Source organism: Perna viridis, chromosome 15, assembly GCF_037379345.1.
Source record: "Perna viridis isolate PV_CMFRI_1.1 ecotype Kerala chromosome 15, ASM3737934v1, whole genome shotgun sequence".
Taxonomy (NCBI): Eukaryota; Metazoa; Mollusca; class Bivalvia; order Mytilida; family Mytilidae; genus Perna; species Perna viridis.
In genome coordinates this window covers 24,520,273-24,537,535 of record NC_142459.1, presented here as the reverse complement: position 1 = coordinate 24,537,535, position 17,263 = coordinate 24,520,273, and the positions used below count along the sequence as shown (strand labels likewise).

Genomic DNA, 17,263 nt, shown 5'->3' with positions numbered 1-17,263 from the left:
TTAAATAATTAGTTCTTACGCATATATGTAGATACATGTACTTATGTGCTGCAACATAGGTCCAAACACATTAGACTAGTCCCTATTAACAAATGCTTACATTTTCTCTGTATGTTCACATATCACGTGTATACTTGCTATTTTTCAGCACCTGTTCACATGTCACTTGTATACTGCTATTTTTAGTAGATGTTCACATGTCACTTTATACTTGCTATTTTTCAGTGGCTGTTGACATGTCACTTTATACTTACCTTTTATTTTAGTGGATGTTGACACATCAGTTGTATCGGCCACCGATGTAAGCAAGAGGATTGTCAATCTGCGACCATTCACCAACTATACAGTGTATGTGACTGGTTTTACTACCCAGTGTGGGGCAGGGGACCAGTCAGATCCAGTCACAGTGTCCACACTGGAAGATGGTAAGATTATAGATACTATAAAATTTTCTACCAATTGATGTATATTTAGAATTACAGCCTATTTGTTAACATGATTATTTTGGGTATAAAATGGAATTTCATTTTTTTTTCAAATCTGGATTTATCTGTTATGTTTCTTTTTACTGTTTAGGACTCCTTATTTATTTTCATATAAAATTTATTCAGCATCTCCAATTTTAGATTTCTGTTTTCTTTTGTCAACTGAGTAAAATTATGTCTGCTCTTGTGTTTTACAGTTCCAAGTAAAGCTCCGTTGATTCGGTTGGTGAGTACAACACCTAATACAATCACAGTGAAGTGGGACCCATTACCAGCTGATGTTAGGAACGGTGTCATTACTGAATATCTCATCTTCTACATGAAGGCTGCTAGTACCATAGTGATGAAACACACAGCTCCTGGTGATGCTACCTCATTTTTAATCAAAGGTAATTTGTACATTGGATAGACAAAACACACCTGGAGATGCCAAAATTTGTAACATAATCAGATTTTAATATGAAATACATTTAGTACTGTATTAAACCAGGATTTCCTGTAATCCTGTGTCCTACGTTAACATCAAATATAAAGAGAATGGATATGGTGAATATGTCAAATAGACCACAACCCCACCAGGAGGAAAAAATATCAGCTGAGGGCCAGTCTTGGGTCTTCAACGAACAACAAGGAAACCAAAGGCCTGACTGCAGCTGCCCCAAAAACAACATTATACACAGGTACAGCGAAACAGTTGCCTATAAAGTAAACTGAAAGTGAAAACAAAACATACAGAGGACAGAAATTTCATTAAGTTGTACATGTTGTTTCTGCAATGAAGAGTTTAGAATGAAATCATTCAGATCCTTTATCTGTTGTTTATTGAATCATACTTATTCTAACATCTTGTATCAAGGCTTACAGCCTGACACAGAATACAGAGTTCGAGTGTTGGCATCAACCAGTGCTGGTTACAGTCGTATAGACAATAAAGACTGGCCGTGGGTGGACTACAGAACACCTGTAGGAACTAATCCAGGTAATACAATATGATTTGGCTGTTTGCCTTATTTTATATGTTTAACTAAATGTAGTCTGTATTTTACCATTTAACATCAATAGTTTTTAGGATGCAATTTATGTAGTCATCAGGAAACCAGTTGAAAGTTTTGCATGTATTAATACAATAATGTAAAAGCATTCTAAAAAAGTGATGTTCTTTATTGGTAAAATATCCACTTCGTAGGAGCTACCCCTATTTATTTAGTCTTGGGTAACCCTGTAAATGAGAAATGCTTTCAATCATAGACACTTAGCATATTAGATGAAGTTACTTCAATTTGTGAACAGAATTAATAGCCTTCCCGTACTTTACCAAACATATTTGTAAGAACAGAGTAACGACCTATAATGTCTGAAAGGGTAAATCTAGGAAACAGGATTCCAACAAAGCAAATAATCCAAGGACAGTAAAAATAGACACAAAGAACACAAAGAAATCAAATATCATGTACAAGAAAACAATAAACAAGCTCTCACAATGATGTTTAACCCTGCCACATATTTTATTTGCCTATCCCAAGCTGGAAACCTGTACTCCAGTGGTTGTCATTGTTTTTTTTTTGTTCATTGTTATTCATTTTACACTTTTTTTCTATAGATTAGGTTAATTTTCTTCTTTTATGAGTAGTTTCACTTTATGTATTTAGAGGCTTATTTCAGCTTGCTTTATGGTATGGGTTCCATCATTGAAGACACCCTGTGGTGATCTGTAAAAGTTTGTTTGTTGCTTGGCTTTTGGTGGATGACTGTCTCATTGGCAATCATACCACATTTCCTGTTTTAGAAGTAAATGAGCAACTCAAATTCCATTGAAAACTTGTAGCATGGACCAGGTGCACTGGTAGGGTAAGCCTCCTCTGATTTTCTAACAATGTCCACTTGTAAAATGCCATGTCCAGGGTAGACAAAAGAGGAAGACAATGGTATAGTGAACAAATTAGTTCTCATGGTGTAGATATCCAAGAGTTTATGATTGAACTTTTGGTGTCTAGCATGGTAAAAGTCTACATAGCTCTAGCATAAAAAGTGTGAATTATGATATGTCATACCCTTGCTGAAGAGATTAAAAGAAAGTTGTTTTAAGAAATGACATACAGAAGTAATTGATTGAACTTTTAAGGCAGGTTTACAGCAGATTTTCCCATTGGTTGAGACACTATCCATGTAACATAATGGAACATTACCAACAAATATATTTCTCCCTTAAAGATTAAGCTCATGTTTTGTATGAAAAGAATCATTAATCAAAGACATTATTTAAGTGACTTGCATGCCTTTTTTTCAGTACCACGGCCACCTGACATGCACATTGTACTAATCAATGCTACAACTGTCAATGTGACATGGCATAGACCATCAGATTCTGTGCCTCTGGTTGGATATTTACTGTCGGTGGGTAAAGTAGGTAGTGATAAACATACTCAGGACCTGGATTTACCTGCCAACAGGAAGTACCAGCTACTTACAAACTTAGGTAGGTCAGAAGTTATTGTGATTTTGTCATTTCAAACAAAACAAAAACTGCTCCTCTAAAATTAAGTATCAGTTGTCAAGAGTTTTAATTGTAGTGACAGGACCGGTGAATGAATCCGGAACACCAGACTGGAAGTCCAGAAAATTTTCGATATTAGTCATTATTGATTCAGGTCAAAATGGGTGGTAAAACTTGGTTTGGTCCTGAAAATAGTACATCATCACAGGACCAGATGTCCTGAAAAAAAAAAAAAAATACTGAACCTTTGGAAAGACTTGAAGTCTTAATCAAATTTCCCTAAAAGAAATGTACAAAAAATCTGTTGACTTATTTTGTAGGCAGTGTGGAAAAAAATGACACAATTCACTTAAATTAAGTTCATTAGGATACACATGTATGAGATAAAATTACAGTAGGAAAAATAAATAGAATCGATGAATAAGTTATAGATCAACAAAAGTTGAGCTTTGTATGAATGACAAGATATCAGTCTTCAGAATAAGAAAAAAATTATCATTGATAAATTCACTAAGTTAACTGTTGTTAATTACTTCAGTATGTAGTTAAGCTCAGCTCTGACTGAAAAATTGTAGTTTTTTGTTTTAAAAATGTTTGTAAAATTGATATTAGATAAAGTTGTCACTTCTGTGTCATTACTGGTAACAAATTTTACACTTATTAATTTTTAAATCAACCTCAAGGCTGGTTACATTTATGAATCTGTCTGGTCAGGCAAGATATATTTTGTTGTGTTTCTGAAGGTAAAATCTGCTTCATTCTGACCAAACTGCATGGATTATTTAACTGAATAAACTGCTAGGACTAGTTGCCTCATCTAATGTATATCTATAAATAATTAAATTTCAGACAATGATTCATTTTATGCTGTAAGTCTGGTGGCCAAGAATGAGCATGGTGTATCTAATCCTGTCGTAGATGAATTTCAAACCTCAGAGGTTCCACCTGTGGCTGTACCTAGTGGGGTGAAAGTCAACATTACTATGGCAACTGAAGTACATCTGACTTGGGAGCAGCCAGTGATGGCATCCGCAGTGGCTTACTACACTGTTAGATACAGCGGTCTGATGGATGGTGTTAAGAAGGAAATTACCTCTGCAAGGTATAAACAAACTTTATTACATACGTAGTAGTAAATTATCACATGTGAAATAAATTCTCTGATGTCACTCTTGAATTTCTCCTTCTAAAATGTCACAACACTTCTCTAGTGACATTTATGTGACACCATTGATATCAATCCTCTGATTACAAAATTAAAGATTTATTTGATAATAACAATAAGTTTGAAAGAGTAATTAAGGGAAACAAGATTCTAGCAAAAATCAAAAGAATGTAATCCAGGGACAAAGACCAGACATATAAGACAGACATACACAACACAGAACATAAAAAAAAAATGAAAATCATACTTACAAAGTAATAAATGTAAATGAGCAACACAGTCTCCACTAAAAACTGGGAGCATGGACCAGGTGTACCGGTAGGGTAATCGTCCATTAAATAATAATACAATATAATCCCTCATGCCATGGTTGATTATTAACACATGCAAGGAGGAAGTTCTGTGCACTCTTTCAATCTTGATGTTTCTCATACATTTTGTATTTTAGTTCTTACCCTATTAATCATCCCTGTAAGTTCTTTGTACTGTTGCTGTTATATGTTTCCTCCAAATTCTGTAGTCGTACACTAGAGCATCATATATGTTGTTACCAAGAGAAAATTATTTTTTGTTCTAACTTTGATTTCATGACCAATAATATCAAAGGAAAATAAGTTCAAACCACAATTTAAATAAATCACTATGTCCCTAAGTTCCTGTACTTTCTTGTTACTGCAAACGTAATAGTTAGTGGTTCCTAATCTTCTCAGATTCTGTCAAGTGTACATTTTCGCAGGTAACAAATTTTGAGGTTTCACAGCGGTTCAAATTCACTTTCAAAAGTGATAGGTCTTGGAGGTCTTTGTTTCCAAGGTCCATCAGAAATTTAGGATAACGGACCTTGGACCAGGGTAAATATGAATCTGTGTTTCCAAAAAAATGATTAGTGTTATATAGTATTTAAGTACTTCTCCGTCTGAGAATCAGGCAAAATGTATATAAAGTGTCTCACATGAAGAAAAAATGCAGAAATTTTATTGCATTAACCAATTAATTATACCTGATAACCACCAGAAATAACCGTCAAAGTGTTTTTAAACTTTGCCTTTTTAAGATATTGATATGTCAAATTTAGTTGAAATGCACTACAGAAAAATGGGAAAATTTTCCTATGTAAGCAGTCAAAAATATCTATGTCACAGATGCTTCATGATAAACTTAAATAGCCTAGATGTACTGAATATATTTTAAGCATAAATAGCTAAATTGGGGGAAATGATGGGCCACCCATTGCCTGATTCTTACACAGAATTGTACTTAAAAATCAATTTGTCACATTTACTATTTGACTTGATTTTCTGTCATTCTACAGAACAAGTTTGGTAATCAAAGATCTGAAGCCTTTTACAGCCTATAAGTTTGAGATACAGGTTCACACCATGGCAGGAAGATCAAGTTCATATACAGCTCCTGTCTTTACCAAGACCAGGGAAGATGGTAAGATCACTGACAATAGGGGGGGGGCTACCAAGACCAGGAAGATGGTAAGATAATTGACGATAGGGATGGGGCTACCAAGACCAAGGGATATGGTAAGATCATTGACAATAGGGGTGGGGATACCAAGACCAAGGGAGATGGTAAGATCATCGACAATAGGGATGGGGATACCAAGACCAAGGGAGATGGTAAGATCATTGACAATATTGTTCCGATAGGGGTGAGGCTTAGTTGAATTTCCACTTTTATCAGGGTAGGAAACTCACTCAAATTCTAGCCAGTCCTGAATACAATTTTTCAATACATTTACTATATGGCTATATAAATTTTTGCTAATATGAGCCAGCCCTGCCAAAAAAAAAAATAAGCAGTCTCAGGCTGGCAGGCAGGCTACTATTTCTAACTCTGCTTTTATTTATTTCTGAATCTGGTCTCCATAACCGATTCCGAAAAGTCAAATGGTGGTTACAGTTTACATGGATACTAATGACAAAATTATAAATAATTTTACTTTAACAAATGTTAAATAGAATTTAACATCATTGAGTCAAATACAATATGGCAGCATGATAATGTTATCATATTTATTTGGTCTAAAAATGTCAAAAAAAATTCCACAAAATGTTTACTATGGGTTTATGTACTTAGTGAACCATTTAGCATCTGCCAAAATTAGAATTGCCAAAATGTTTTTGTATACTTTGTTTGCCACAAAATTGCCGAAGTTCACACCAACCCAAATAACTACATATAATTAATAGTACAGTATCAAGCATAGCTTTTTACCTCTATGTTGTGTTGCAGTTCCATCACCTCCAGTCAACATGTCTGCTCTAATGAAGAATGGAAATATCATTGTGACATGGAAGCCACCAGCTCTACCTAATGGACAGATAACCACATATATCATACTCTACCAGTTATGGTCTGAGGCAGAGCCCCGAGGGGAATGGAAAATTATAAAAATAAATGGTAAGACTTACTATGCTTGTTTTCTGTTTAGTGTTACAAATAGGCTTTCACTAATTCTATTTCTCAATCATCATTGCCTAGGCAAACTATTGGGTAGAAACTAAAAATGGAACATAAATTTGTGGTTCAACTGGAACTAATGTTATAATGGAAATAAAAGTAGTAATAAAGTTAACTGAACTCATAATTGGGAAAAATAGAATGGTACAAACTAATTAACCATGAGTTAAGGTTCCTGACTTGGTAAATGTAAGGCCAAAAAAATAACACTCTTGTTTTCTGCTACCAGCAAGACAAAAATTTGGGTAGGTAGGTAAGGTAATTTTTCATAAGCATTCTAAATTCAGCTAATGGGGAAAAAATCTAGACCTTAACAGTGCTCGAGCCAAAATGGCCATAAAATGTTTAGGGTAGGTATGAAAAACAGCTTTTTTTCAATTCAGATTTTACTTCTATGTTTTTGTTACTGTATGTTTATTTTTGAAGTCTTGTTTACACTTTTCCAAGCAATGTCTGCCCTTACAAATCTTGTTTACACTTTTCCAAGCAATGTCTGCCCTTACAAATCTTGTTTACACTTTTCCAAGTAATGTCTGCCCTTACAAATTTTGTTTACTCTTTTCTAAGTTATGTCTTCTTAAAGAAATCTTGTTTATACGTTTCTTTTGATGAATGATTTTATCATATGACTATTTACTTGTCTTTGTTTACATAGTGGTTACTCAAAAGGGAGTTCTCTGTGTATTTTGTATATGTTTTTTTAATAGATTGATGGCAGCCACGGACCCACAGTAGTTAGTTATGAGACCTGTCTTAATCATGATTTTTTTATCCAACTATTCTACTATTCTAATCCCAATTATAAAGTTGTGAGTTGATACAAGAAAATAGATAATTGATTACTCATTAGAAATTTTGCAAATTCAGAACATGTATATATTTCAGTAACACTCTTTTGTCTGTTTGTTTGCCCCATGTATCTAAAACATACTAATGAATGGCCTTGATCCAGGCAACAATTCTATCAAAAGTTGTTCAGTATCCAATTTTCTTGCATCTACTTCATATATAGAGCTGTCAATTTGCTCAAATAGCCATTTTTGGAATTTTTCATTGGATGGTTAGGTTAGCTTTGAAGGTCAACAATCAGCCGAATAACGGCGGTCAAGTGCTTGGTTTTGAGTTCACTTTTGTAATTCAGGGTCATTGACTATTTTACCTCTCCCTTGTATTGGTGCCTTAGGTGTTGTACCTTAATCTTTTTGTGGTTAATTTTTACCTTGTATTGGAGCCTTACGTGTTGTACCTTAATCTTTTTTGTGGTTAATTTTACCTTGTATTGGAGCCGTGTTGTACCTTAATCTTTTTGTGGTTAATTTTACCTTGTATTGGAGACGTGTTGTACCTTTATCTTTTTGTGGTTAATTTTACCTTGTATTGGAGCGGTGTTGTACCTTAATCATTTTGTGGTTAATTTTACCTTGTATTGGAGGTGTTGTACTTTAATTTTTTTGTGGTTAATGTTAACTTGTTTTGGAGGTGTTGTACCTTAATTTTTTTGTGGTTAATGTTACCTTGTATTGGAGCTGTGTTGTACCTTAATCTTTTTGTGGTTAATTTTACCATGTGTTGGAGCCGTGTTCTACTTTAATCTTTTTGTGGTTAATTTTACCTTGTGTTGGAGCTGTGTTGTACCTTAATCTTTTTGTGGTTAATTTTACCTTGTGTTGGAGCTGTGTTGTACTTAAATCTTTTTGTGGTTAATTTTACCTTGTGTTGGAGCTGTGTTGTACATTAATCTTTTTGTGGTTAATTTTACCTTGTATTGTAGCCGTGTTGTACCTTAATCTTTTTGTGGTTAATTTTAATCAAAGAATTACACAATTGGTCTCTCCCTGGAAATTTAACTGGTCTCTCCATGAAGTTTAATTGGTCTTTCGCTGGAAGTTTAACATGTTTATATTTCAGGCACAATCACTTCATGGAGGCTACAGTACTACGAAGGAAGGTACTACTATCTAAAGATGGCTGCATGTACTGGGGCGGGACAAGGGAATGAAAGTATCACGATTACTGTTCCTGACAGAGAAACAGGTATCTACAGTAAGTCAAGCTTTGGTAATGGGAAGCTGATGTAGTTATGTGGGGGGGGGAACTACGTCAAGAATTATGGGCTAACCTAAACATGTACGTAACACATTTTTTTAGACACAACTTATTTACTGTGAAAGTACTTTAATTAGTGGATACCAATTTTAGGCATCAGGGAAGAAACTTAAGTTCATGGATTCTTGTGTCCATGGAATTGAAGTTTTCAGTATATACATCAGTGGGAATCTACTAATTGTTGGGAACCAAATTTCGGGGTTTGGTCTACTCACGAAAACCACAAAAATTGGTTATCCATGAACAATGGTACTTTCACTAGTAAGTTAAGTCTTTTTTATCCTCAACTCGATCAATTTTCCATTGTTTCTCTCAGACTACTGCCATGATACTACATGTAAATGATAATAACAGTGTTACATAACATCAACAGTGATGTTGTGAATAAACAGAATGGCATCGGTTTTGAAAGTCTTGTCAGTACATCTCACTGTCCAACTTCAACACTGCCATTATTTTGTATGTAGTTCTCAAAACTCACAGCTCTATCATTTCTGTCCTACATTATCTTTTTTAATTATTATATGACTGTTTTTATTAAAGCTGTGGAAAACAAACTCATATTCTGGTCTATACAAGTAAAGAACTTTTATTCTGTTAAACCTGTTTCAGAACACAAAAAATATTTAAATTTCAGTCAAAGCCCCAGGAGGTGGTTTCCCAGACCAGAAGACTGGAATAATTATTGGCTGCCTGATTGGACTTGTCTGTATTATCATCTGTGTGTTGATCATCCTCTGTAGAAATAGGTTAGTATCAACAAGGGAGGTAATTACACTAATTTTTGTCTCTCATCATTAGACACATCTGTATTATCATCTGTATGTCCTATTGTCTTCCTACAAGTACCTCAAACTAAATGACCTCTTCCATTAGATAGGGCATTTTCCACATGTACTATGATTACCAGTGTTATGGCTGGACATTTTCCACATGTACTATGATTACCAGTGTTATGGCTGGACATTTTCTACATGTACTGTGATTACCAGTGTTATGGCTGGACATTTTCTACATGTACTGTGATTACCAGTGTTATGGCTGGACATTTTCTACATGTACTATGATTACCAGTGTTATGGCTGGACATTTTCCACATGTACTATGATTACCAGTGTTACGGTTGGACATTTTCCACATTGTGCTATGATTACCAGTGTTAAGGCTGGACATTTTCCACATGTACTATGATTACCAGTGTTATGGCTGGACATTTTCTACATGTACTATTATTACCAGTGTTATGGCTGGACATTTTCTACATGTACTGTGATTACCAGTGTTATGGCTGGACATTTTCTACATGTACTGTGATTACCAGTGTTATGGCTGGACATTTTCTACATGTACTATGATTACCAGTGTTATGGCTGGACATTTTCCACATGTACTATGATTACCAGTGTTACGGCTGGACATTTTCCACATTGTGCTATGATTACCAGTGTTAAGGTTGGACATTTTCCACATGTACTATGATTACCAGTGTTATGGCTGGACATTTTCTACATGTACTATTATTACCAGTGTTATGGCTGGACATTTTCTACATGTACTGTGATTACCAGTGTTATGGCTGGACATTTTCTATATGTACTGTGATTACCAGTGTTATGGCTGGACATTTTCTACATGTACTATGATTACCAGTGTTATGGCTGGACATTTTCCACATGTACTATGATTACCAGTGTTACGGCTGGACATTTTCCACATTGTGCTATGATTACCAGTGTTAAGGTTGGACATTTTCCACATGTACTATGATTACCAGTGTTATGGCTGGACATTTTCTACATGTACTGTGATTACCAGTGTTATGGCTGGACATTTTCTACATGTACTGTGATTACCAGTGTTATGGCTTGACTTTTCTACATGTACTGTAATTAACAGTGTTATTGCTGTGTTTTTTTTTTGGTTTTTTTTTTTTTCAGAACTACCTCATCCTTTTTTATTCAGAATATATTATCTAAATAAGGAAATTAGGATTGTTATATAGGTAGCAGTTTTTTACCGAATGTTCCCAGTGTAAAGATTTTCGATAATTCATTTTGTGAAATAAATTTGGTAATTTTAAATGAAAGCATTAATTTAACTCCTGCTTGAAACAAGTTTTGCACACTCAATAAATCGAGGTGTTCTTCATTATCATATTTTGGTTATTCACTCTTTCCAATTAATTATCCTATTAATAACCTAACAAAACTTTTAATTTGTACTTAATAGAATTATTGATTTTAAAGAGAATGTAAAAAAAAACCAAGTCATAATAATTAAATGGTGTAATTTTGAATATCATACCTTTTGACTACCAAGTATTATTTGGGAATATTTATTTGCCATTTTTGTTGTTGTTGACAAATTGGGAAACTTAGTGGAAACTGTTATAGGTTATTTAAGACTGAACACATTTTCCACATCAGTCCTGATTAAGTGGAATTCCGCTTTTTCAAATCCAGATTGTACCGTTGTGATTCTTTTCTTTTTTTTTTTACTGTATATTCAGATTTTGCCAATTTCCACTTTGTTGACCTCGTAAAATCAAGTCTGATTAGTAAAGCAGGGATTCAAATAAAGTTTCAAGAGTGGAAAGTCCTGGATTTTTAATTTATGGTCCACATGAGGAAACCCAAAAAGTCTTCAATAAATTGGGCTGAAGGTTCATGACCCAGGTAAATGATATTTCAAAGGTCCCCAGTTATAAATTGAAGATACTTGACATCGCCCTGCTACTAATTTGAACTATTGAGTAAAGATAAAGTAATACAAATATTTGATATTTCAGATGTTTTAACAACAGTTATCCCCAAACACAAACAACACGTCTCCATGGTAACGGACACATCCCTAACCATGGTAACGGTCATGTATTACAATCAGCAGAACAGAGCCTGTTGGACCATCATCAGATGGAGATGTTTACATCAATTCAGCCAGAGAATCAAAACTGTGACTCAAAAGTATATTCTTATTACTTACACCTGGGATTGAATGAAATATTGAAGGATTTTTTTCTCAAAAATTTACTTATTTGTCTAGTACTTTTAAATACAGACCATAGTAAGTGGGATTAGAGGCAGTAATGCACTTTTTATCGCATTCTAGCTGAAAATATCCTATTAGAATAAAAATTTTCTACCAAAAGGTTAAAAATGGTCCTTAGAAGTGCTGAATTTTGTGAAAAAGGACCCATTCTTTTAATTTAAATCCCAATCACTAAGACCAAGGTAGTTTTCAATCCCAAAGTTTGTGGAAGAAGTATAAAATTGGTCAATAAGTAGCTCAGCCATTTTTGCACAAATTGATCACACGAAACTTGTCTTATGTTATTCATATCACACAAACCTATTTGGTTATCAAAAATGAAGGACATACCAAGATCAAAGAATATTGATTGAATCAAATTTATCCACTTAAATGTGACATTGCAACTAAACACATCAATAGTAATATCCTTTTCATTGGGAACTGAATTAGTGGTTTGGACTACCCACCATAGCTCTGAAGCATATGATAAAATTGGTTCAATCATCGCATCTGAAATTTTTAGTTGCAAATCAATTTGTATGACTTTCTGAAAAGTTTATAAATACTTAATAATGACTTTTGAGCCTGTTCTGTTAATCTATTTCTAGTATCAACAAAAGAAACTACACCCAGATAGATATATTTATCAACAATTTCCGGAGTTTCTCCATTCAGTTTAAAATCAAAAACATCACCTGCCTTTTGTTTACAAATATCATTACCTTTACATTTACTTGGTTGCCTTAGTTCACAATATAACTGTAAAATATCTAGTGCTTTCCACATACCTTCCTTTGTTTCTGATAGGATAACAGTATTGTCAGCGTAGGGAGTAACAAAAATCTTATGAAATAAATGTAACTCAGTCTCTAGCTTAGATTGAACCTTGGCAAGTGGTTCTCTATCAAGCTGACTGAACAAGTTTTCCAGATCATTCAGAAAGATAGAGAAGAGAAAAGGTGATTTGTTTTCACCTTGGCTAACTCCTTTGACACGTTTTTAGTTCTCCATTATAGCTAATTTTGAGGGTTAATTACCCTACAACAAGGGGCTGCATCATTTGATATTTCAATGATTGGCTGAATGTCATTGTTTTCTGATTCATTAATCAAAGTTTTTGACTTCAGAAGATACATATTGCTTTGTCTGTTAATTTGTTTTCTAGAGTAAATGGAAATATCTACACTGCAAAGAATACATACACAGGCCTAGGGAAAATTGCATCATTTTATGTTTTTCATATATTCTGAATACACATGGTAGAAAAATGTTAATTGTATGTTTAGGACCACCATGAAAAACAAATAAACAGCACATATTTTTGACTAACAAAGTAAAAACAATTAAATAAAAGACATGATATTTATATGCTTTTGTCAGAATTTCAAAATGGAAAGACTGGTGTTCATATGGTTGTCCATTATAGAGGGAAAAATCACTTTAATTATTGTGAATTTTTGCTTTGATTGACATGTTTTATTAAATGCTATTTTTGGACCTTTCTTCTTTTTGAAGTAATTTTTACAAAGAAAAAACTAGAGCTCAATGTTGCTAAGGGAGATAACTTATTTGAAAGTGCTGCAAATTTAATTGGTTATAAAAGTTACTAATGGTGTGTCATATTTTTGTTCGATATTACTCTAATCTGTTTATATAAAATTTTCAACTAGCAAATTAAGTTACAACTTGAAACCATTATGTGCCATCCTTTCTTATATATTTGTTTGATTTTTATATAACACTTGACAATTTTTATTTCAGGGTTGTGGGAGTGGCAACCTGATTGTGACTCCTAATGGGTCCAAAATCAATGGTTATGTCCCCTTCAAAAATGGTGTAAGGAATGGACAAGTGCCAAATGGTCATGTCACATCATTTACAAGTCGAGGGGAGATAGCACATCCTGAGGTAAGTAACCAGCTAATGTCACATCATTTACAGGTCAAGAGGAGATAGCTCATCCTGAGGTAAGTAGCCAGCTCATGTCACATCACTTACGAGCTGGAAGGAGACAGCACATCCTGAGCCATGTAGCCAGCTCTTGTCACATCATTTACGAGTTGGGAGATGATAGCAAATCCTGAGGTATGTAATCGGCTCATGTCGCATCAATTACAGGTCGAGAGGAGATAGCATATCCTGAGGTATGTAACCTGCTCATTTCACATCATTTACGAGGTGGGAGGAGACGGCACATCCTAAGGTAAGTAGCCAGCTCATGTCACATCATTTACAAGGTGGGAGGAGACAGCACATCAAGAGGTAAGTAGCCATCTCATGTCACATCATTTACAAGGTGGGAGGAGACGGCACATCCTGAGGTATGTAACCAGCTCATGTCACATCAATTACGAGGTGGGAGGTGACAGGTATATATCCATTAGAGCTTTTCTGAATTGTTTGTTATAAATTTTGGACAATTTTGAAAAAATAAGCAAATAATGCCCTTTTATGTTAAAACAGTAAAATTTGGTGCAAGTGTAGGTAAAATATATAGGTTCTCCTTAGCTTTTAAGTATTTTGACTACAAATTGGAAGTATGAAACTATTTGGTAAAAATCAAAAGATTCAAGATTTTATCGGTTATTTTCATAAATCATGTGAAAAAAAATATGGATTTTTATAAAGTAGCATAAAAAGTGAGTAAAGAGAGAAATTGAATCATTCTATATGAGAAGTTTATTATTGTATTTTTCTTTTCTAGGAAACTCGAGGCCTGATTGCTTACATGATGGCATCAAGTGAAGGCAGCCACACTTCAGAAGAAGGGAATCGGGACACATCATTAGAGGATAAAAGCCTGGAAGATCAGGTCCTACCTCAAAATACAGTACAAAGTGCTCATACGGGTTCATCAAAGGGAGACGACTCCTCACAGGAAAATATCCCGGTATCTTCTCTCAGGAGCTCTACCCAACTGTCTACCTCCTCCCCTTCTAAGGGGCACAGCCACTGCACGGGGGACACAACACCCCGCTGTCACGTTAACAATGGCAGCATACAACTTCAACTTCTTACCTCACAAAATTCAATTCCATCTTTACGGAACGGACACATTGTTACCTCATTAAATGGACATGTCAATTCCCAGGAAGGAATCAGGGCTCATGAGGATCTTTCCTCAAAGAGAATCAGGGCGAAAGAGGACATGATTTCCTCATACCCAGGGAAAACCAGTTGCTATGCCAACCATACTCCTCAGGAAGTCAACTCACACCAAGCTGTTAATGCATGAATTTCACATGATTTTGTTTTCTTTTTATTGACTTAACTTTTTTCTCCGATATTTAATTAAGTACAGGTCTGTGCAAACAATTTAAGTCTAGGACATTTTTATCAAAACCTAAGGATACAAGTTTTTGGTTGAGCAGTGTCAATAGACTGATGGATTGTTTGCATGTTCTGTACGATGTATAATTGTAGGACATTTGATGAGCAATGAAATTTTTGAACAAATTTTTATTTTTGGTTTTCAGGTGGAGTTGGCAAGGAGAGTTTTATGATATTTCGGAAGGATGCGGGTATTATCTTTGTTTTTACATGAGCTCTATATCATTTTTGTTCCCTGGATGGGTATTGATTATATACCTCAAAAGACTTAATTTATCCTGCAGATAGAGACTGCTTGGTAATGGATAATCATTTATTCATTTTATATACCTCAAGGTCACATGACTTGGATCATGTGACCACAAACAGTGAAATACCTCAGGTGTCACATAACTATTTTATATCATCATTTCACATTATTATTCGTCAGAAGTGTTTGTGACCCAATATACAAAATGAAAGTAGAAAGTGAAAGTAGCATGAAGAACATAGCCTATGGAATGCAGGGTAATGCACCAGAGCCTGGAACAGAGATATTATTGAACCGGTGACTTTGGTAGAACATACAAATTTTTGCCTTCCCCCCACTGGTCTTACATGTTATATGCAGTCAATATGACGTAGAAATCTGTAATTAATACTGTTTTATGTAAAGGATGTTCTGTTTAAACATATAAGGTACAAGGGGGATGGACCACCACCACCCCCCCTCCCATAAAAGTCTGTATATTTCATTCAATTTGTCAAGAGTTTTGCCTTTCCCCATACCTCATATGTTTTAATTAAACAACCCTTCAGGAGATCACATTTTTAACACTTTTATATCTGTATGTTCATTAAGAACTTTGTTTTTTTATCTATTTGTTAGACTTTCTTTGCTTAGTCAGATACTTTTTTTTTTGATAAATATTTCTTGTTTTGTGGAAGGTTTCTGACATAGAATGGGGATTTATAAGAATTTTTATGTTAAACTGAAGAGATGTCAGGGATAAGCTTTCGATAAACATGTACACATGTATACCTTCATTATCTGTTACAGAATGGGGATGTGTAAGAATTTTTATGTTAAACTGAAGAGATGTCAGGAATGAGCTTTCGATAAACATGTACACATGTATACCTTCATTATCTGTTACAGAGATCTGCCTTGAAAAACTGTTTTTCTTAGTTTATAAATTATCTCCCTTTGACAGATTATTTTCCCTTTATATATGTCAGGATATTAGAGCCTGTGTCAGTGAAAACATATAACTGATCGTATACCGTGTATGTATTGAGATTTAGAAGAAACATGTATGTGTAAAATCTCAATAAAAAGGTGTGTAATTTTAAAGGGGAGACAATTTATAAATATTTTGGATTTTTTTTATCTTTTCTATATTGGTGAAAAAAAATTATAAGTATGGTTGTATCTAAAAGTAATGCACCAAGTCCTTGCAATGCTTTGGAAGACTTCAGGAAGCCTGTCTCAGTATGTTAGCAGCTCTGACTCAACTTCACCTTTTAAACGAATGTTAAATTTCTACCATAGTTAACGCTTCTGTACTTTTTGCCAATATTTGGTTGGCAGCATTGGGCATTTTTAGAATAACATTGATTGTATGGTGATTCATACATGTAATCCTCAAATAAGTAGCTTTATATATATATCTGCTGTTTCTAAAGGATTGCTCTATATGAGTGTAAATATATTTTACTAATTACCTAAGCATTGCTTTGTCAGGAAATTTTCTCTACCCTGATTCTTGATCTTGTTAACCTTATTTTTTGCTGAAGGAATCTGGCAAAAAAAAAAAAAAAAAAAAAAACTGGCTTGATTATTTTAAAATAAAAATTTCAATAGGTGGGCATAAATAGTTTTTAAGAAGGATCTGTGTATGAATCACTTAAGGAGGTAGACCTAGGGTAAAGGACATAACTCATGAAATCAGTGATATGTTTGTGTCATATTCAATTTCACCAGTCTCTCAAGCTTTTGTTTGAAGCAAAATAAAATCAATCCAAGGTAATTAGATGCTTGCATAGGATGGATGTAAAATGATGCATACAAACGTTACATTGATTTTTAAGAGTTGTGTCCCTTACCCTTGGTCTACTTCCTTAACACTCCACATGACTTTTAGTTTGATTATCTTGATTGGCTTGAAATAATTTTTGACTAGGATCTGTGCCTGACTTTTA

General features: G+C 34.3%; 1 protein-coding gene across 2 annotated transcripts in view; it reads left to right on the top strand.

Moving 5' to 3' along the window:
- Nucleotides 1-16,890, top strand: part of LOC148597568 (protogenin-like) — a 40,230-nt gene extending 23,340 nt beyond the window's left edge. Inside the window, exons 10-21 of one of the 2 annotated variants that reach the window (XM_088562857.1) lie at nt 267-425; nt 683-874; nt 1,342-1,464; nt 2,773-2,961; nt 3,829-4,081; nt 5,457-5,581; nt 6,389-6,556; nt 8,525-8,650; nt 9,360-9,471; nt 11,511-11,685; nt 13,514-13,660; nt 14,457-16,890. In XM_088562857.1, the coding sequence (XP_088418983.1) occupies nt 267-425; nt 683-874; nt 1,342-1,464; nt 2,773-2,961; nt 3,829-4,081; nt 5,457-5,581; nt 6,389-6,556; nt 8,525-8,650; nt 9,360-9,471; nt 11,511-11,685; nt 13,514-13,660; nt 14,457-14,987 (2,300 nt within the window). In that variant the 3' untranslated portion in view covers nt 14,988-16,890. Of the gene's footprint in view, nt 1-266; nt 426-682; nt 875-1,341; nt 1,465-2,772; nt 2,962-3,828; nt 4,082-5,456; nt 5,582-6,388; nt 6,557-8,524; nt 8,660-9,359; nt 9,472-11,510; nt 11,686-13,513; nt 13,661-14,456 lie in introns of both variants that reach the window. The other variant, XM_088562856.1, reaches the window with a different exon arrangement.
- Nucleotides 16,891-17,263: the final 373 nt, after the last annotated feature.